At 38.5% G+C, this 22048-nt stretch overlaps 1 protein-coding gene across 3 annotated transcripts; it reads left to right on the top strand.

Annotated features, from left to right (window-relative positions):
* Positions 1-2375: 2375 nt before the first annotated feature.
* Positions 2376-18693, top strand: ZBTB18 (zinc finger and BTB domain containing 18). 3 transcript variants are annotated; one of them, XM_072141234.1, is made up of 2 exons: positions 2376-3037; positions 15666-18693. In XM_072141234.1, exon 2 carries the CDS (start codon positions 15680-15682, stop codon positions 17237-17239), a length of 1560 nt encoding a protein of 519 aa, XP_071997335.1. In that variant the 5' UTR covers positions 2376-3037; positions 15666-15679; the 3' UTR covers positions 17240-18693. The 3 variants fall into 3 exon arrangements, with proteins under 3 accessions (XP_071997335.1, XP_071997336.1, XP_071997333.1); XM_072141235.1 differs by lacking the exon at positions 2376-3037 and adding an exon at positions 14177-14255; XM_072141232.1 differs by lacking the exon at positions 2376-3037 and adding an exon at positions 14191-14428.
* The last annotated feature ends 3355 nt before the right edge of the window (positions 18694-22048 follow it).

Below are 22048 nucleotides of genomic sequence, written 5' to 3'. Positions count from 1 at the left end.
CACTAGGGGATTAAAATTTAAAAACTTTCACATGCAGGATATCGGGCGCACGATCTTAGTGAATTGAGATGACATTATCGTCGGACTATGCACTTTTGGTGAACTCAAGCGTATGGTTATGTAAATGTGCCCCTATATTCTTAGTGACCCTAGGTGGTAGGTGTAAGATAGAAATACCGAGCACCAGCTCAAGGTGAGCTGGTGCCTGTGCTTACTTTCATTAGTGTCCTAAACCACTGTATCGCGGTTTAAACACTTTTTAATCTTTATAGCCGAAGCTGCTTTGGCGCACGGTGGTAGGCGCTCGGCGCACCTACATAGGAAATGCCGGGGAGCTGCGTGCACGGTTGCGCGCATGGTACACCGAAGCTCCTTCAGGCTTAAAGATTAAAAAGTGTTTAAACCGCGATACAGCTTGCTGAATCAGAAAACAACTGTAAGGCATCAGAATCTACTAACTCCTCCTGAGCACAACTTCTATGCACCAGAGGTGATTTAATACTCCTTGTGGAAAATATGATTTTTTTGCAAAGTTTCTTCCAATTACAATTACTTCAGGGATAATTCTGTTTCAGACTTTACTTCCTTTTAGCTAACATATCAAACAAACTTTTTACACTTAGGCCCCTTCTACACTTGCGAGTGTGTTGCCCGGAACGCTGCAAACGCAGCATGTCGGTTCCGTTACGGTTTGCAGCGTTCGTGCCTTGCAATCGTGGCAGCACGCGTTACGAGTGTGATGCTTACTCATCGCGTGTAGAAGGGGCCTTAAAGCTTCATCTTCAGGGCGCGTTCACACGTTGCGTTTTGGTTGCGTTTTCATTGCGTTTGAAACGCATATACAACAGTTGATGAGAGGTGATTTGTCTAATTACATTACCGTTTACGTTTGTAAACGCAATGTTAGCGCATGCGTTGACAAAACACATGCGTTTACGATGCGTTTTGTAAACGGAAATGTTAACAGTGATGTAATTAGGCAAATCACCTCTCCTCAGCTGTTGTATATGCGTTTCAAACGCAATGAAAACGCAGGTCAAAACGCAACGTGTGAACGCGCCCTCAGGCAAAGTAATCTCCAAGCTTTCACTATTAATCGTATTACCTAAAAAAATCTAACAGTTCTCTTGTAAAGCCAATGGTATACCAAATGATTCAACCAACTCAATAAACTTCATTAAAGAAAAATAATACAACTCATATCACCAAAAATAAAATCATAAAGTTTATTTATTATACAGTATCTGCATAAAACTAGAACAATAGAACAACCCAACTCAGAAATCTGACCATGGTCACACAGGTTATAACAAATAGCTGTGTGTTATAACGAGCTGCACACTTGTGTGACCATGGTCAGATTTCTATCCACAGGAAATAGACATAGAAGCTTTCTTATAGCAGGACAGCAAGCAGAGATCTAGAAAGCTGTTAGGAAACGATACAGAAAGTATATTGGAAATTTGTATAACTTTTCAATAGTTCCTGTATTATATCCTCATGCTGAAATAAGCCACACTACAGGCAGTCCCCTACTTAACACTCGACTTACATACCACCCCTAGTTACAAACGGACCTCTGGATATTGGTAATTTATTGTACTTTAGTCCTAGGCTACAATAAACAGCTGTAACAGTTATCAAATGTGTCTGTAATGAAGCTTTAGTGTTAATATTGATTCTTATGACAACCCAACATTTTTAAAATCCAATTGTCACAGAGATCAAAAAAGTTCTGGCTGGGATTACAATGATAAAATATACAGTTCCGACTTACATACAAACTCAACTTAAGAACAAACCTACAGACCCTATCTTGTATGTAACCCGGGGACTGTCTGTATTTATTAGGATGGCGTTCTCCCCGCACATATGAATAGATGCAAAACTCTAGCCAGTTTTGAAAAAAACCTTGAAGGAAAACAATTTTTTGTCCTTTTAAGATTTCACATGCGGCTCTTGATAGGAAAAAAAACGTCAGCTCAATTCATTCACTCCTCCAAATTTCAGAAAGTATAGATTGAACTGATATCTTTTTCTAACCTTTTTAACTATGATACTTTTGACTGTTTGTGATATTTCACAAGGTAATGTTTCTTCTGCTTGTGTTACACCAATCCACTTATAAGTAACTGATTCAGAGCTTACAGAAGAAACTTCAACAGCAGAAGACGTTACCATATTAGAAACTGGAAGGACTTGGAGGAAGTGTTAGAAGGACTAGAAACCTCCTCACCCTAAGCTGGCAGCGTCCATCTTCATGGAACCAGACAACACATTGAAGTGCTGAGTAGTGGTAGCTGAGGAGTTAATCTCCCCCTCCTTTTGGAATGCGCTCCGCTCCTCCTCCGTGCTGCAGCTGCATTCACATGTCCGCTCTCTGTGCCTGTGACCTCCTCTGTGAGCCGGGCAGCGCTAGTGCCCTCCTAGTTGTCTTTGTGGGTAACACCTCCTGGCTGGACTCTCTACCCCTGTCCCTACAGTAAATGCCCCCCTGCTGCTCCAGCCCTCCCCTGCCAGGAGCTGCTCTCCCCACCTCACAGGGAGTGACTGCTCTTTTACCCTTCAGAGAAGGACTTATACCCCCCGCCCGGACAGAGGCGTCTTCTCTTCTCCCCGCTGGAAGCAGTGGCAGTGCTGAGGTGCAGCACACGAGATCCTCTTCCTGCTCTCCATCTTCCTGCTGTTGTTCTTCCGGCGCGACCTGCCGGCCTCTTCTCCCAGACTCGGGCTTCCTGCAGTGTCGTCATCAATGAAGTTCACGTTGCTCCCTTCAGCCAGGCACTTCCTCAGCCAAGCTTCACCAGCTCCGACCTGTGCTCTCCTCATCAGCTGACGCATCAGGTCATCCATGACGCTGTTCACACACTCTTCTCCGCTTGACCACGACAGCTGCTTGACCACGGCGCATCTCAGAGATCTCCTGATTCCGCCTGCCACCAGATTGGCAGCTGCCAATCACCACTGTGCCTACTATTCTTTACCCAGTAATAGGAACCTCCTGGAAAGAGGCCCAAATCACTTCACTTTAACACAGGTAAGTTCACCCATCACACCAACCAATAAGAAAGGGGGAGAGAAAAGGGGGCAAAAGCCTACACATATAAAGAGAGTACCTAACCCTATCCTACCCACAGTCTGAGTAAAAATAGTAAGGGAGAGGGAACTGAAAGAGCTCAGAAACCATTAGCCAAAAAGAGAACTTGCAGGACCATGCATTGATGCACTCAGACTGTGGCAGACCGGGAATGGTGATGACTATTCTCCACCTTAACCTCTGAACTCTGACACAGGAGCACCGCTCTGTCACACTCTGACATCCTTTTGGGTTTGGAAACCTCACCTGGCCTTCCTAATGTTACAGGCTGATGTGTGCAGCGACTGCCTCTGTGGGTTAATGTGCTCGTGAGAGGGGTGCTGGGAGCAGGGGACATTGAGACTGATGGACAGCAGTACAAGATCTAGCAATCACTGGAAGAGCAGTGGCCATCATTCTTAAAGGGGTTGTCCACTTAAAGCACATTATACCAAAAAAATTATATTTTCTGTGTAACAAAATGTTTTTTGTGGGCACGTTTACTAAGAAAATCGGACACTTCACAAGTGCTCTGCCTGTGTATAATGTTGGGTGCGACAAATTCATTAACACAGAGTTAACCATCTTTTTTGTGGTGCGCAACACAATTTGCATGTCAAATACGGTGCTTGGTCGGACTGATTTGTGTCGCATGGAGGCTAGCGCAGCTGCACCACAAAAGGGTATGTGCGATGGAATAGTGGCTCGGACACTTCTTAAATACTTGTGCAAGCAGTTTTCACCTAAAAGAAAGTGCAAAGTCTGTCAGAAAACAGGCGCAAAGCCCTTCTTAAATGTTCCCCATCAAATTTTCCAATATACTTTCTATATCAATTCCTCACAGTTTTCTAGATCTCCGCTTGCTGTGATGCAACAGGAAGCTTCATTGTTTACTTCCTGTAGATAAACACCGGTCGCTGGTCATGTGATGTCACACAGGTGCACGGCTCATTAGTATCACACACCTTGATTACACTATGGGGGACATTTACTATGGCGTTTCCGCCAGTTTTGTGGCGCTCTCACCACATGTTGTGCTCTGAGACCTACTTATTAACTGGCGGCGCCAGAAAAAATTACTTTTTCCGTCTGCTCCGACTCTTCTCCGAAAAGGGGCGTGGCTTTGGCGGAGTGGAAACTCAGACACAATTAATATGTGTTGCAGCCCTTTTTGGGCGCTGTAAACTGGCGGAAAGTAGACCAAAAGAAAACTGGTCTAGCAGGGACTTTTGGACACATTTCTGGTGCTCGGGACAGATTTTGGTCCCAGGGACAGAAAATGGTCTTGGCGCCAGAAATGTCTCTGCACAGCTCCACAATATTAAATGTGTATCTTCTTTCCGAGAGCAGGTCGGTAACAAAGCCAATGCAGACACCGACACTTTAAGTAAATGTCCCCCATGTGTTATAACAAAGCACTCACCTGTGTGACATCACATGACGATGGACCAGTGTTTATCCACAGGAATTAAGCGATGAAGCTTCTTGTTGCATGATGGCAAGTGGAGATCTAGTAAACCACAGAGAATTGATACAGAAAGTATATTATTAAATTTTATAACTTTTAATTATGCAAAAAATATCAATGTGCATACAGTGGACAACCCCTTTAAGGCTAAGAGGCATGGGCAGGGGTCGCAATCAAATTTTTAACAAAAGGCTCTGTACTTATAGGCCAATACAGCCCCATTAACCCATAAATGCAAACATTTGTGTCAACTGCATAACTCCAGAAGTGAGAACACATACAGCACCAGAACCAAGTTATATTGATGAATACAGCACCAGAACCAAGATCAATACATGGAGTAAATTCAACACCAAAACCGTTCTGCACATCAGTACTGCAGCAGAACTAAAAAAAATTAATTACATGTAGCTCCCCTCATAAGAGAAATAACAAAGCACATCACAGCATATGAAATTAAGAAGAACTGTCACCTCATGGGTAATATAAACACTTACTGTAAATCTGGTCAAATATAGTGTTGACATATGATTGATGAGTTCTTTCTTTTAGACCTATCAGCTTCTTCTGGCCACAGCTCATTTCTGCAGATTTTGCAATACAAATATTTTAGGTTCTTAACTTAATAATTTTCTTCTCCACCCACTCAGTAACCAAAAAAGTAACAGTGCCCCTGCAATAGCCAGTACAGTAACAGGGAACCTACAATAGTAAATATAGTAGCAGTAGACACATGTGGTCTACCACAGTAGACAATAAAGTCACAGACTGGTGCCTTGTAATGGCCAATATAGTGACAGTGCCCCCCACAGTAGCCATTATAGTGATGTGCTGCCACAGTAGCCCATATAGTGACAGTGCCCCCAAAGTAGCCCATATAGTGACAGTGCCCCCAAAGTAGCCCATACAGTGACAGTGCCCCCAAAGTAGCACATATAGTGACAGTGCCCCAACAGTAGCCAATATAGTGACAGTGCCCCCAAAGTAGCCCATATAGTGACAGTGCCCCAACAGTAGCCAATATAGAGATGGTATCCAAACAGTGGACAAAAGCTATAGTGCCCCTTAGTTATTAGTCACAGTAACCCCAGTAGATAAAAGTAACAAAGCCCCACAGTGGCCAGTACAGAAAGCGTCCCCATTATGTAATATTAACAGAGCCCCGATTGCCAGGAGTCACAATGCCCCCAGTATTCAATAGTAATTGCCACTTTCAATCCTTCCTGTGTAGTGTCGTGATGACACCATCATACCATGAAACTGTGTCAGACACGTCAAAGGCCTATTGGAGCCTACCACACCCTGTCCCATAGACAAACCATTGCAGAGCATTGCACAAGTGTCTTGCCTTGTAGAAAGTACCAAACTCTGTCCCAAACCCTTGAAGAGCATTGCACAAGTGTCTTACCTTCTATAAAGTACCACACCCAGCATTGACAAACTCCTGCGTAGCTTTGGATAAGTGCCTTCTATAAAGTACAACACCCTGCCCAAACTCCTGCAGAGCACTGCACTAGTACCCCACCCCAGACAACCCCCTGTAGAGTATTGCAGATGTTCCTTACCTTCTAGAAAGTACCACACCCAATCCGATAGAGAAACCCCTGAAAAGCATTGCACAAGTGCCGCATCTTGTAGAAAGTACCACTGTTCCACATGGATTACTTCACCGTAGAAAGCCTCACAGTGTCCTAGACACTGAGGTCCCTGCAGGCTATGTATTTCTGAGTAGACATGTGACACATACAGACCCTCTCCTAAAATGTCAAATCCCTTCACACCTGAATGACCATAGGTGCTTCAACTCATCCCACAAGTCACATGACTGTGATGTCTGCACAGGTCCTTTTAGTAAACTTGAAAAGCTTCTAGCATTCAAAGACCTGGCATATCCACACATACTGATCTGGTCACCTGCGCAGGGGTCGTGGTCTCTCATCTCAGGCCTGCCATGTCCTGTGAGTTAGGGAGACGGGGAGGGAGCCGGGTAATGGAGGGTTGTTTCTGCTGCTAACTCACTCTTCCCAGAAGAAGGAAGGGCAGGAGTACATGGAACAGGTCTCCAAGATGAGTTCCATGTTGCAGCCCAGCAGGTGAGATCACCATTGCCGTTCACAGGACATTTTGCTGACTTCTTGTAGGAACTTCTGAATAGTCTTGTTTCATTGGGTTTAGCTGCAGTTTGTTTCAGAAGCGAATGGTATGTGACTGCCCATCACTGGAAACAACCGGCTGTGAATATGACTCTATCCACCTAATGTGCATCTTGTCTCCATTTCATTCTCTCATGGCCTTCTGGTAAACATCAGCCATACAGATTACTCTTGTATGTGAGAGCACATCCACACCATATTCCCCACCTGAGATGCAGTTGATTTAGTCAAGATGTCGTAAATTTTATAAAGATGGTAAAGCATTTGCAGGATCTGAAGGAGTTTTACTGAGGTGGTTATTGCAGACATTGGTGTGTATGGCATTGTACAACCTTGTTTTTAGTTATGCATATAGTTAAACAATCTTTTTGAATTTTTTCAATGATTGGAGAGTTGACTAACATACCAATCATTGTTTTACCCACGATGGCCTCTCTCTATTCTTTGTATTACATATCATGTGATATACTTACGCAGAGGGTCCATGAATCTTTCATATTCTTTAGAGCAGCTGGGTTTGGCAATTTTTCTACACCAATGAAAACAACCTTGACCTCAAATAATAACTTAAAGGGGTTTGTTACTCTGCCTCATATGTTGCTCATGTGCCTTTACTGCCTTAATAATAATGCCCTGAATGTTCATCAAGTGATTCGGGAAGTTGTGTATGTATGCAGGGGGCAGCATGGTGACATGGTAAAGGCTGAAGCTCTCACAGGAGGCAAAGGTACTGGTACATATACATGCAGAGACATCTACAGTGGCCAACCCCTTTAAGATGGTTTTGCGTGTATAGATTTATGAAAACGCCTGTACTTATTGAGGGTCATTTACCCTATTTTTATTCTTTTTAGTTGCACCTTATGAAAGCCAGAAACAGAAAAGTGTATTGACAGATTGAACATAGCAAAACAAAACATTAAAATTGAGCACAAAAACAAAGGGGGTCATTTATCTGTAGTCAGGACATTTGTGCGTCTTTTCTGCCTTTTCTGGGTTTTTAGTTTGTTTTGTTTATTTTAGACGGTGATATATCAATCATGTGTGTCTGTCATTTGCACCTTTTTTAAAGAGTTGCACTAAAGTTGCTAATTCTTCTCCAAACCCCTTCTAAACTTTTTGCTATGCCTGCTCAGGACTGGAGTTTTTGTGCCAAAATTGCACCATTTTACTGCAGTATCTACATCTGGATTTTAAAGATATCAGGCGCAAGACTGAAAAATTCTTGCGCTTCTAACTTAGCTAGGTGAGTGGAAAAGTCACAAATTTTGAAGCATACATATAAATGAGAAAAAAGAGAGAAAAGGTTAAGTTAAATGACCCCCAAAGAGAGGAAACTAAAATAAATTACCCCCAATGAGGGTGATTTATCATTGCATTTCTGTCAGTTTTCTGTCCTCAACATGTCTGAAAATTGGTGCATATGCTGATTTGCGCCAAATTTGCAGCATGTTTTTAAAGTGTGCAAACCAACTCTACTTTTCACTGCAGACAACTTTGGCTACACGCACACTACTGTTATTATGGCCATGATTGTGCCACACCAGATAATGGTCAAAACAAAGGTGTATGGCACGGGGAAGGTGGCAAATATAAGGGACTTAACCTTAGACCACCAGACAATAGAATTGGCCAGACTCCATGAACCAACTAGAAGTCAGATAAAGGGTTTAAGTTTGTAATGCCCTACTGAGTGGTCTATTACATATCCACTTGGTAATTGAACAAGCCTTCCACAGCTCGGGCAATGTTCCTGTTGGGAAATAATGCTGTGGATGGAAGGAATAATCCCACCTCCAGGAGGGCCAGGTAAGCTGAAAACCTGCAAAGGTAAATATAAAAGTATAGTGCACTTTAAAACTATCTACGTGGCGCTGTTGCTGGCTATGGCATGACAACAGGCTGGAACTATGCACACTGTAGATGATGAACAAGCCACCCACGGTCCTGTGGCTTCCGGCTGGAGAAAAAAGTTGGCTACTGGGCAGCAACTTTAGGTTGGCTCTGTAAAGGAGAGGCAGAGCTGCAGGCCTAGCGGAGGGTAATCACTCTGTGTGGAGATAGTAGCAGCAGGCTGTTAGTCTCTTGCAGGCCCTGTGAGGTGTCTGAATGCTGGAGCAGACTGAACTAGTTTCTGGATGAAGATTTCGAGAACTCTCTGGGACTTCAGCCACAGGGAGTATTACTCTGGGAAGAGTCACAGGCATCCAACCAATCACTGAGCTTGCTGCAGATCAGGAATAACAATATATAACATTGACTATAATTGGATAACACTTTAACCCTCCTGTTCAGGCAGATAGAGAATACTGCTGCAATACCAAATATAACCGTAAATGGCGACAAATATAAGGGACTTAACCTGAGACCAACTTATCGCACATGCTCAGACACTAGCTCGCACAGCCGGCCGGCAATAAGTCCACCTGAAGGAGGGCGGGTAGAAAGACGATGGCGGGAATAATGAACAATCGGAAGGCATCGACAGGCGGCTGATGACATTGGGGTGGCACCGGAGGGCTAATTTACATATGTCAGTTAATAATTTTTTTAGCAAAACTAAAGATGCGTGTACCACAACTCTGATTATGGTAGATTAACCTCTTAGGCTCAGTTCAAATATTTGTAGGAGCTTTCCATTACACTCCATTTTAGGAGAGAGTAATGAAAGGTAAAAACGGAAGGTCTTTCTTTAACTTCTGTTAATAAACTGTGGAAAAATTTGGGCTTCTTCACTATTTTTTTCATTCTGATCACATAACCTGTAAACTTAAATAAGCATTGTGTAAAATAAGAGCTATTGGAATGTAGTATGTGGTACTTATCCCTTCTAGTCAACTCCATTGAAATGAAGACTCTGATGCTTTAGGGAACATTTAGAAAAAAGGCTGTGTAAGTGCAGTGTTTTATTTTATGAGTGAAATGTTAACATGTTTCAACCGCTGCAGGAACTGCTCACTGCACAAGTACTAAGGGAGCAGGGGTAGGGTGATACAGTATTCAGGCTCATTAGCATAATTGTAAAAGTTGATTATCATGCTTGATCTTGATGGTAGATTTCCTTTATTTTGCTTAGATTTTCCTTTATATCTTGGTTGATATATTCTACCTAGCAGGCAATTCACACCCTGAAGCCAGAATGGCACGTACAGAAATGGTGTGGAATGATAAACCCTCACATCCCCAGGCTATATAGGTTTGTTTTTACTGTACATTTTGGCTAAAAACATGTAAACATAACTGTAAATGTATGCTTGTTTTTTTCCACCCCATTTAAATAAACCCATAAAGGTGGAAAGATCCAGGGTTTTTTTTTTTAACAAGAACAAAATATCAAAGTATTTTACAGTAGTGTTAATTTTGGCATTTGTGGAAAAGGCTGAATAAATAACATGTTAGATACCAAGGTTGCTATTGGTCATAGCATCTTAAGTTTTTATATAAGGTTTACACATACATTTGGAATAGTATTAATCATTAAATTATTTTTAAAATGTTTATTGTTTGAAATTGGTAGCACAAAGAAAAAACAATACATGCTTTATATTATTGTAATTGTAAAGACTCATCGAAACATGAATAATGTGTTCTCTATCCTGTAAGGCGACCAGGGCAAAATTAATAATTTAAAAAAAAGCCATATCACATGTGTGCAGTACATTTTTTTAAAAAATGCAAATTTAATACCCTTTTTCTCAATACGCATACAGCGATACCAAATGTATATATTTTTTTTAATGACCTTTCTTTGCATAATGAAATACTTTTGGTGGGTAAAAAGGTTTTGTTTTGCCACTTTCTAAGCGTTATAATTTTTGAATGTGGCCATGTGAAGGCTTATTTTTGTAAAATTTGGGGTTCATAAAGTTTTTTTGATTGTAATTAATATAATTGTTTGTATGATGGATGATTAAAAATATCAATTTGGGCATCATTTTTCCTTAATTTTATTTTAAAGTTTTTTTGTTGGACGGGATAAATTCTAGTATAGTTTTGTAGTTTGGGTTGGCACAAATGTGGAGGAACAAAATTTATGTTTTTACTTTTAAAGGGACAGGCCATTTTTTGCAATTTTTTTTTTTTTTTTTTACACTTAGTTTTAATTAAAAAAAATATTTTACTTTTTTATATTACATTGTCCCACAAGGGGACACTTACATGAGATTGCTTGATCTCTAATATTAAATCCAAATCAGTCGGATCGTCCGACGGCACGCTCCCTGATTTGTGTCACATGAAAGTCGGCGTGATTGCGACAAAATCCGATCACGTGTGACACAATACTCCACAACGCAAAACGGCAGAATATCCAACAAAAGTGCAGGACCCTTAGTAAATGAGCCCCACTGTGCGGCACTACTTGCGTAGTGCAGCACATTATATATGCCAGTGACAGGCCTAGCCAAATAGATACATGTCACAGGCAGCCCAGGGGTCCTTCACTGGACATTGATACACAGTGATAACACAGCCCAGCCCCATCACTAGCAGGACGAGGAGCCAAAGAAAGGCATCGCATCTGAAGAGGAACCATTAATAGGTTTTTGGGTTTTTTTGTTTTTTTTTAGTAATTGCATATTAATGTAAATGGACACTGTGTAATTTAACACAGTTGAGAGGCAGACTGGTGGTATTCACTTGTCTAACAATTGCAAAAACTGTAGATTCTGCCCACAAGGTGCACAGAAAATAATTTTCTTCTCTCTAGAATCTGTAGCAGATTTTGGATGAAAAAATCGAGTGAATTCACAGTGAATATTTTTCCACGCTCCACACTCCTATCCAGTGACTCTTAAGGGTGTATGCAAATATTACAGAATAGCTGCAGGATAACCCCAGTGGTAATGATACACCCATTCTGCATTTATAAGAAACCAGACAATAAGGGCTTATTTACATGGGCGTGTCCGCTGCGCATACGCAAATAATGTTCAGTCCACATTGTATCCACATTCTTGTCTGCATGTCCGTACATTTTCTTATCTACTTTTTGCCATGCCCAGTTGGTTGCCTAGGAACAGTTAAGAAAAAGCAAACCACGTACAGATGGCATCTGTGTGCCAGTGGATTTTTTTTTTTTTTTTGTGGATTCCTTGACTTTTATTGAAGTCCATGATCTGCATGTGAGAGAAAATCGTGCCCATGCTGCAATTTTTGCACATCCGTGTTAAAAAAAATAGATGTGTGAACAGACCCATAGGATACACCCTCCACCATCCACAAATACATGACCCAAGTCATGTGATGTTGGAAGGAGGATCCAAAAGACGAACAAACGCATCAACTGACAGGTTATATTACGTCAAACAGCTTAATGCGATATATGCTTTAATGAGCTATACAAAAAACATCGATCCTACCATGCAAAATGTATATCAGAGCTGTTATCTCATGTGCAAGAGAGAATACAGGGAATGTACATGAGATCCATCCTGTTATTTAGACCTTGTGGGTGACTGGTATCCAACTCCGAGATCCCAAAAGCCTCTCTATTTCTTAATTTGTAAACCCAATTGCCTCCTCTGACCGGATTTGTAACCCTTTTTATTATCGTAGCCATATGTCCATGTACCTTTTTATGTACCATTATGCACCTGCCGATAATGTTTACATAAATTATAGTTTTTTTCCTCATTTCTTGTGCCTGTAAGACTGGTAACAGAAACGTTTTGTCCAAATCTTTCCTTTCTAGTGGCATCAGCTATATGTTCCCCTAATTGGAATGATCATGTTCCAAAACGGATGTGTGTCTTCCCTAAAACGGAAATGGTGTTATCAAATAAGATCAATTCGGGTACTGTAATTAAGATGCTTTTTAATAAATATTTGTGTATGGTAGTAAGGCGAACAGACCATGTAGGTCTGCCTTGTGTGCTTTTATTGCCTTTGGATGGCATGTCTTCTACAAGATGGATTAAATGAAGGGACCCATTTTATATTATTTTTGGCTGCTGGAGGATTCTTTCTTCATTTGATTATACAAATGAATGTTACTGTATTTCACTGCAGATTTGCAGATCATGCTGCAGATAGTCTAACTGTGAGAGAGTTGTCAAACCTAAACAGTCTGAGATGGATGATATTGGCATCGGTGTAAGCCAAATGCTGAGGCATCCTGTACTTCCTTCTGCTAGTTGAGTTTTTCCTTACCACTAAGCCCTGTTACAAGGTATTTCATTGAGGTATTTTCGCCCACGTTATCCTATTTACTTACCTGTGGGGAAATGGTTTCACAGTCTTGAGTGCCTTTGGAAAGGATAACTGAGCAGCACTCTGGAGTGGGGACAAGACTTTACTAACCTTGGTGATTTTCAGAGAAGCTTTACTGTTGTGTTTCCATAAAATATTCCTTTTATAGTGGTCCTTCCTTTATAGTTGACGTCAGGCTTATCCTTATCCATCAGATCATTGGGGCATCCCTTGCCATTATTAAAGTGATGCTGTAACTGAACATACATAAGGCTCGGCTGCTATGCAATGTGTGGAGCTGTACCTCATAATGAACAGGCTGCTTCTTTCTTTTGGAGTCTGACTCCACACTGTTCCGATATCGATGTTGTAGGGAACAGACAATCATATTTGGCTTAATTTATTTCATGTGCTGAAATCGCTAGTTACAGAGAGGCAGCAGCACATCAGATGCGTGTGACTAAATGTTGTTCTGTGTAGTACGGGAAATTGTTTGTCTTTGTGTTCAAAAGCGACTAAGGCTAAAAACTTTTAAAACAAGTTAGCAATATCAGTTCTAGCTACAATTCTACAAATTTACTATCTCTTCAATTCCAGGTTGCAGTTTACTTGCCTAGTGCTCAGTATTTATGTGACACTCACAGATGTGAAGTGTATAAACAGAATAGATAAGTGTGTGCGATCTCTACAAGGTTGCAGTGTTATTTCATCAGCCACTTGCAAGATCTTGATCTTTATATGATGTATGTTCTCTAAGGGCATGCTTCGTAATAATAATAACCCATACTTACGGAAATTGTATTATAATTTGGACATTTACTTTTTTAATAAATTTAGAGAAGTAATTTGTTGTTTTTCCAGTGATTACAGAAAGTATATTTTATTTTTCAATACCATCACTGAATAAGTGAGACTAACTGCTAACTAGAACATATAATTATCATTGTTTGTTGCTTGTGTGTTATATGCATGTATGTAGGGCTTTGCATTCATACACCATATTATTTTTGAATCAACATGTTGTGGAACTTCATACCTTCAATACATAAAATCATCAAAAATGGTGTGAAGTTGTTAGAAAATTCCATAATTATAATAGTCCATATGTTAAGTTGGTATGTGAAGAAAGTTTAGAGAAGAGGAAACTTTGAAGTTTTTGTTTATACAAACTGAAAGAAAAAAGTACTCCTAAGAAAAAGCTGGTGGCAGGAGTGTAGAGGAGCAGCATATGGCATTAAAAGGAGCACAGCTGGAGGTAGCATTTCCATCTGAACATGATGTCAGAGCAGCTGACAGCTTGCCATCCCTCAGCCTTTTATTCTAACACACAGCCAGGGAGTTAGTGTGTGCAGAGCTGTGTGGGGAAAAGGTATCTTATTCCTCTCTAACATCCTCTCCACTTTGCATCTGTTTGTCAGCCTGTTTTTTTTTTCTTCCTTCATTCATTTATTTATTTATTTTTTTACTTGAGTCGCTCAATATACGACCAGCAAACAGCGCTTGTGAGAGGGAAGTGTATCATCAGGTCTATGCATAAAAAAGGTAGGAAGTGCAGTGCATGCACTTGTATCTAGATTATAATTTATTCCTTTATGTTGTTTACTGATATTCATTTATTTTCACTGTGGTTTGTTTAACAATTTTACTTTGGTAACTACTTTGTTAAAGATCTACTGATGTTTTACCTTATTTATGACATTAATATTTTTGTTTCCAAAATTTTGATATAATGTATCATCTTTGTTGCTCGCTGAAAACTATACCCTGTCTCTGAGGGCTCCCTAAATGATAATGACTGTGTGACGCGTGTTTATTATTTTGTTGTGAATGTACACCATCGAGCATATTAAGCGTTCCAGAATATCTTCTTTTCCTTTTAAGTGTAGTCATGTCTGACAGTCTTAAAGCATTGAGATAGGTCAACAGGCCTAAATTTAGTCTATTTGATCGGTTCATCGTCCTTTTCATTAGTCATATTATTCACCTTACTATATCTTTCTGCCTACTGTGTTTTTTAAATTTTTTCCTCTACCTGTGATTAGAATATGTTGTAGTTTTTGCATTTATTATCAGTACTTGTTTACGTACTAGCAAACTAATTTAGAACTTGTAGATTTGAGCTGCTTGAATTGGCCAGACAGCTGTAATCGCACTCCTCTATTCTTAATCTCTTTATCTGGGCAGCAGCTGCCATATGGCCACCGTCAGCTGGATCAGATGTTTATAAGCTTCCTTCTTCGTCCCTCTGTCCTTTCAGCCTACTAATTTGATCACAGCTACCTTGTGAGCTGCCCTCAAATCTTTATTTTTAGCCCTCTTAAGGATTAGGATTGATGTGGGTTACAGGGCACTTAAAGTGATTGTATTTGTTAATCTTGGCATTCTTTTGTTTTGTAAAGATAATGTAAGATTATTTTATTGTAAAACATATTTGGTTACTATACATTTTTTTGCTCCTGTTAGATAATTATGAACAGGTAGGCTGCATGGCCTGATAAATATATTGACAATGTCCATATATGTCTATCCACATATTATATGGGTTACATTTTGGTTTGCTTTTAAAATTGAAATGATTTTATTTGTTCATGGACACAAACTGTATTGTGTAAGGCATGTTTATTAGTAATTTTCCTAGTAATTTGATTTCCTATGACATTTCTTCCCCTTCATATTGTGGTTCTAGAATAAATTGCATTGATAACCTCAATTCAATAAAAATATTTCCCTTCTATTGACATTTATGATGCATATCTAATACAAAATCTCTGTTGTTTAGGTTATGAAGACAGTATGGATTTTCCAGAACATAGCAGACATTTGCTGCAGTGTTTGAGTGAGCAGAGAGATCAAGGATTTTTGTGCGATTGTACTGTTCTGGTAGGAGATGCCCATTTCCGAGCCCACAGAGCTGTCCTGGCTTCATGCAGCATGTATTTCCACCTCTTTTACAAGGATCAGCTAGACAAAAGAGACATTGTTAACTTGAACAGTGACATTGTTACCGCTCCAGCCTTTGCTCTCCTTCTTGAATTCATGTATGAAGGGAAACTCCAGTTTAAAGATCTGCCTATTGAAGATGTACTTGCAGCTGCCAGTTATCTCCACATGTACGACATTGTGAAAGTCTGTAAAAAGAAACTGAAAGAAAAAGCTACAACAGAGGCAGACAGTACAAAAAAAGAGGAAGACTATTCAAGTTGTTCAGACAAAGTGGAAAGTCTCTCAGATGGTAGTAGCCACATGGCAGGTGATCTGCCCAGTGATGATGAAGATGGCGAAGCCGGAAAGCTGAACATTCTTCCTAGTCGAGGCGATTTGACAGCTGACTCTGAGAACATGTGGTTGAGGTTGTCCTCTGATTCGACCAGCATTACTCAAACTAGCACTGAAACTGAAACTCACACTACTGCGGTGAAAATTGCACCTAGTCCTTGCAGCTCAGCCGGCTCCTTATCTGGGAGGTCCAATACATCCATAAGGGAAACAGCAGATTCGGACTGTGTCTTGGACCTGTCTGTGAAATCTAGTGTGTCAGCAGCTGAACCACTAAGTACCTCTTATTTCTCTTCATCAGAGACCCTGAGAAGCAACCTTGTTCACGTGAAAGTAGAAAAAGAAGCGTCTTGTGATGAAAACGACATAGATACTACTGAATATGACATGGAACAAAGCACTGTGAAAGAAGGTAATGATGTAAGGACACATTATGAGTCCGTTCACTTAGGTCCTGTACGAGAAGATTCAGTCTTAAGAGAGTTAGATCATGATGAAAAGGCAAGTGATGATGAAATGATCACACCGGATAGTGAGAGAGTTCAGATAGAAAGTAACATGGACACCAGTCTTCTTCCCTTTGTTTCAAACATGCTTAATCCTGGGGCACAGATATTTATGTGTCCACTTTGCAATAAAGTCTTTCCAAGTCCACATATTCTTCAAATTCATTTAAGTACACACTTTCGAGAACAGGATGGTATACGAAGTAAACCGGCCAATGATGTCCATGTCCCTACCTGCTCTCTATGTGGTAAGACTTTTTCGTGCATGTACACTTTAAAACGTCATGAGAGGACTCATTCTGGAGAAAAACCTTTTACTTGCACTCAGTGTGGAAAAAGTTTCCAGTACTCTCACAACCTGAGTCGGCATGCTGTTGTTCATACACGGGAGAAGCCACATGCTTGTAAGTGGTGTGAGAGAAGGTTTACACAGTCTGGAGACCTGTACAGGCACATTAGAAAATTTCACTGTGAACTGGTAAACTCTTTATCTGTTAAAAGTGAAGCACTGAACTTACCTGGTGTAAGAGACTGGACTTTAGAAGATAGCTCTCAAGAACTTTGGAAATGAATGCAATGTATGTCCATGCATGCATACCAGGTTTAGGATTGTGTACTGTATGCACGCAAAAAAGTACATATATGCACTGTCAGAGTATTTAACAAAATGTTAAATATCCCTTTTACACTCAGTTTAACATTTTCAATTTAGAAAAAGTCTAGATTTTGTTATGCAAGCATAAATTGAGCCATGCCAGTTTAAAACATGAAGAACATGGAATATAATCCAACTAAAAATGTTGTTGGGAATCAGTGTTGCACTTTACCAGATCGAAACATGATGGGTCTTTACACTGAATGTTGTACACATATGTGTGTATGTGTATAGATATGTATACATATATATACATATAATTTATTCCTCCCGAAAAACGGGGAATGCCTATGAAGGAGGTTGAGGTGCTTTATGCTTTATTCAGTTACCATTAGGAACTGTTCAACACTATTTTATATAATGCGCACATGACTTCTGTGGTTAAACTACTTTATGGGTTCTACTCTAAACTGAGCATATTTTGCACCTTCTTGTTTATTTAAAAAGCAAAGGGATAACTGCTTCCACTTAAGGTAGAGCTTAAATTTTTACATTATCGAGAGAAAAATCATCATTATCAGTAACAGTAAAATATATGAATTGTGAGTTTATTTGTGAAAACATAATTTGGAATAAATAAAAGGATTGTGAAGGTAGATAAGTGTTCAACTTGGCTTTCTAATGTATCATTTTTGTATAAATTAAATTCATGAGGTGTTGTCCACTTGAATGCTGCTTTTAGTTTCCTTTTGGTAGTTATTTAAACAGAGCCGCATGAATAGTTCAATCATTACCATTATGTACTTACAACATAATAATTTATTTTGAGCATTAATATATCTGAAAGAAATATGCTGGTAAAAATTGCAACTTTATGTTCTCAAGACAAAAAGTGCACAGCGTTTGTGTTTGTTTTCTTTTTATTTTCTTTTGTCAAAATTTTATTTTGGCTAAAACATACCTTGTTCCCTGAAAAGTACACCTGTTTAATGCAATATTAAGTAAGTTAAAAAAGTTCTAGTATAGACTATTAAACGAGCAGCACTTCTTTATGAATTGTTCAGTATGCAATATTTTTACTACTGCTATTGAGTAAAGAAAAGGAGTTTATGACAGAATACAAAAACAGGTGTAATTTGGGTTCTATCAAAGCAGTGATGATAACCTGTTGATGTAACAGATTATTTGGCCATCTCCAAGGATTTTTTTTTTGTTGTTCAGGCTAAACTTCCAGTCTGTTATTAAATTGTAGATATGTTGGAATCTGAAGAATTTCCTTTTTTTGTTCTGTTACCTCTTATGTAAGATACAGACACCTAATATATATGATTGAAGAGATAATGTACATTTCCAATAAGTGCAAAGTATATGCTGCATCCTGTTTTTATTTAAAAAAAAAAAAAAAAATCGGTGGAATGATGTGTATGTACTTGAAGTTTTTATAACAATTATTTAAAAATAATAAATTTATTTGAATAATATGGATAAGACAATCATTGACAATGTATTGGTTGTTAATTTTGCTTTTATTTAGCTTTTTAAAATTTGTGATTTGTGAATACATTTATTTAATAATTAGACTTCTGTCTAGCCTTGACAATCACTGTATTTTTTTCCAGGTGGGTAATTTATTATATTTTAATTTTGTATTTTGTGTATTTGTTTGATATATATATTTCAACTGTGTGAAATAAAACATAAATTGGAAAACGTGTCACATCCTTTTAATAAGCCAATGTGTCTGTGTCATTTTATTTACCCAAATGTTTTTTATACATTTAAAACATATGAATAGATGAATGGCCTTGAATTCAATACATAATTCTAATATTTCTAACAGATATTAATAATAACAGAGGTTAATAAGAGTTACACAAAATACACTATTCTACATTGCAGCAGTATAGCAGCGGATAAGGTTTTAAGGTATAAGATTCCAATGCATTACTTTTTTTTCCTCTGTGAAAAATTGTTGGGCATGAACTACATTGCCATGAGGTTGGCAGATGTGTAGTTCTATTTGTATCTATGCACTGGACACTTCCACTACATTATTGGAGGCATCTAATAAACATTTGATGTGATATTCAGGCCATATACCAAGGAGAAGATATATACAAAGTGAACAAATGTGTGAATATCTTTATGTATTATTATTCATTAGCCCAGGTTTAACATAACTAGAAATCTTTAAATTCTGAAATAAATAATGTTTTATTTTTGAACCACAAATCTAGTTTTGTTGATATTTTGATTTTAAACTATACAATGTAAAGGTGACATATTTTATTTACTTAGATTTTGTTATGGATAAATGATGAATATTAATAATAATGATTATGTCCCCCTTTTATAAACCAATTTAACAGTATTCGCTTAAAAGCAATATTTTAAAAATTAAAATCCAGATGTGTTAACGGAAACTATTTATGCATACACAGTGAACTTCCTTAAGAATTATTATTGAAAACTGCATTACTGATTCCATTGAAAACTTACTTCCATGTGGACACATTTTTATGGAGGGTTTTTTGTTTTCTTTTTTTTTTTTCCCTTGCCTTACTGAGAATGAAGGACTTAATAGGAGGCTCCAGGGACATCAAATTTAAAGTAATGTATTTGATTTAGCTAGGGTATGTTAATGCATGTACAGACCTGCTCCAGCCATACTGCCTTTGAAATCATTTATACTCTTTTAGTGTTGTGCAATTTATTATTTGCCAGGTGCCCTTCCTATAAGTAATTTTGTCTTTAATTCTTATAAGAAGTTGCCTTCTATTACAATGTATGCAATTTTATATTTAATGAAACATTCTGATTCTGAGAAGTAGGCACTTCACAGGAAGCATTTATGTGTAAATATATTCCATCAGGTCCATAAGTGCTATTGGATCCAAAAACAATGACATACATTATCTATATCTCTAATGGTAGTTGTAGTATAAAAGTGGTAGAATGAAGGGAGAAATTGGTCCTTTAGATGGTCCAGTGTATAATCTGGGACATGCGTACTGTAATTTGCATTTCCTTAAAAGCATTGCAAACTGAAAATAATATTTTCTTAATGATGTGGTGATACCATAAAGAATAATGTGATACTTTGGCCTCTATACAGTAGGTTTTGATGTTATGGTTTTTTAAAAATGGTATTTAATTATTATACAGGATATAAATGGGGTGTTAACAAACATTAACATCGGATAGCTTTTGTAAACAAGTATAAAATTATGACCAACCAAATATAAAGACTTATTCAGATCCACAAGGCTAAATTTGTTGAAATCCTTAATAGTTAATAGTGGATTCACTTGGGAACAAGCCTCTAGTAAAGCAAACAACAGAAAAACAGGGGCTGTGTTTTTGTTTTTTTAATTTTTTTATTAAATTGTATATTGCTTCAGTCCCATATTATGTATGTACATACAGGGTTTTTCTTATAAATAGCACTACTGTGACACCTCCACCAGAGATATCTCTGTATTATTTGATTTTCTTACACGGATTTCCAGTTTTCGTAATTTCTTTTTTTAATCGGACATTGCATGTTGTAGGTGGGTCTTTTGACCACTATTGTGTCTGTTATTTATAAAATCAGGGGGCTTCTGTACCCCATGCACCCCCCCTGCTGTATATATCAATGCAAACAATGAGAGCCCTGACCCAGTAACCAAAATGTAGCCCTATTCTTTGTTATGTTAATTTAAAATCTCTATCTATGAATGTGGCAAAGCAAATAACTAATATAATGCAATTGGCTATTATAAAATAATTTTCTCATTATGCAGTAATTTTTTTCAAGGTCACAATACATTTTTTTTTCAACAGATATATTTTTAGGAGTATTTTTAGTTGGGGAGTAGTAGTAATGCAAATAACCTGTTGTCATACCTAATGTTAAGAATTATTTAATGTAGGGAAGCTATTACTATAACTGTTTCCCATTTTAATAGAATTTAGGCATTCCATATTAGACATAATGGTTAGTTCCTGGCTTACTTTAGCCTTTTTAGAATTGGGTTGCATGCAATTAAGAAAAAAGAACACAGGGGAATTTGCAGCCGATTAGTTTATAGCAAAAAATAATAAAAACCAGAAAACCTTATGCTTGCATTTCTGGCATGTTTTAGTATATGTTGCAATATGAACAAACCCGTGCCAGTGTCCAATGATCACACAATAATGTAGATAACATTGATGCAGTGATGTTAAAACAAAACCTAAATAACTAATGTAAGAAAGTTTCCTGCCCATAACGGAAAATCTTAGTCTGGAAAAGTGTGATGTATTGTTACCTGGTTTCATTGAATTTAACCTCTTAATGACATGTGATGTAATAGTATGTCACAGTACCATTATGGATGTTCATAGAGGGTTTACAGGCGATAGCGAAAACAAGTGCTCAGGCACAAATAAAAATGTTATGGAGTTTTAAAGAAAGGAAGTCGATCGGGTGCTGAATTATAAGGAGGAACCTCCTCCTAACTGTGTGAGTATTGACAGTGGCATTTAAAAGATTAAATGGCTACAATAAGTGAGAAAATGGACCATGTCAAGGCTCCCATAAATTTGCATCGCCCAGCTCACCTTCTCTTAACTGGTCTCCTAACAAGTAAACTATATGCAAATAGAATGGCCATGGGGAAGTTCTCAAACTGTTGGTCACCTGAACCTCACTAAACAAAAACCAAATAGGCCATACATACAACGATCACAGTTGCAGAGTGTATGACAGCAATTGGGCCTGGTGGTGGAAGTTCAGCTGTGTATCAGGTGGAAGATCTCTGG

Source organism: Engystomops pustulosus, chromosome 3 (genome assembly GCF_040894005.1).
Source record: "Engystomops pustulosus chromosome 3, aEngPut4.maternal, whole genome shotgun sequence".
NCBI classification, from domain to species: Eukaryota; Metazoa; Chordata; class Amphibia; order Anura; family Leptodactylidae; genus Engystomops; species Engystomops pustulosus.
This window is presented reverse-complemented; position numbering and strand designations above follow the sequence as displayed.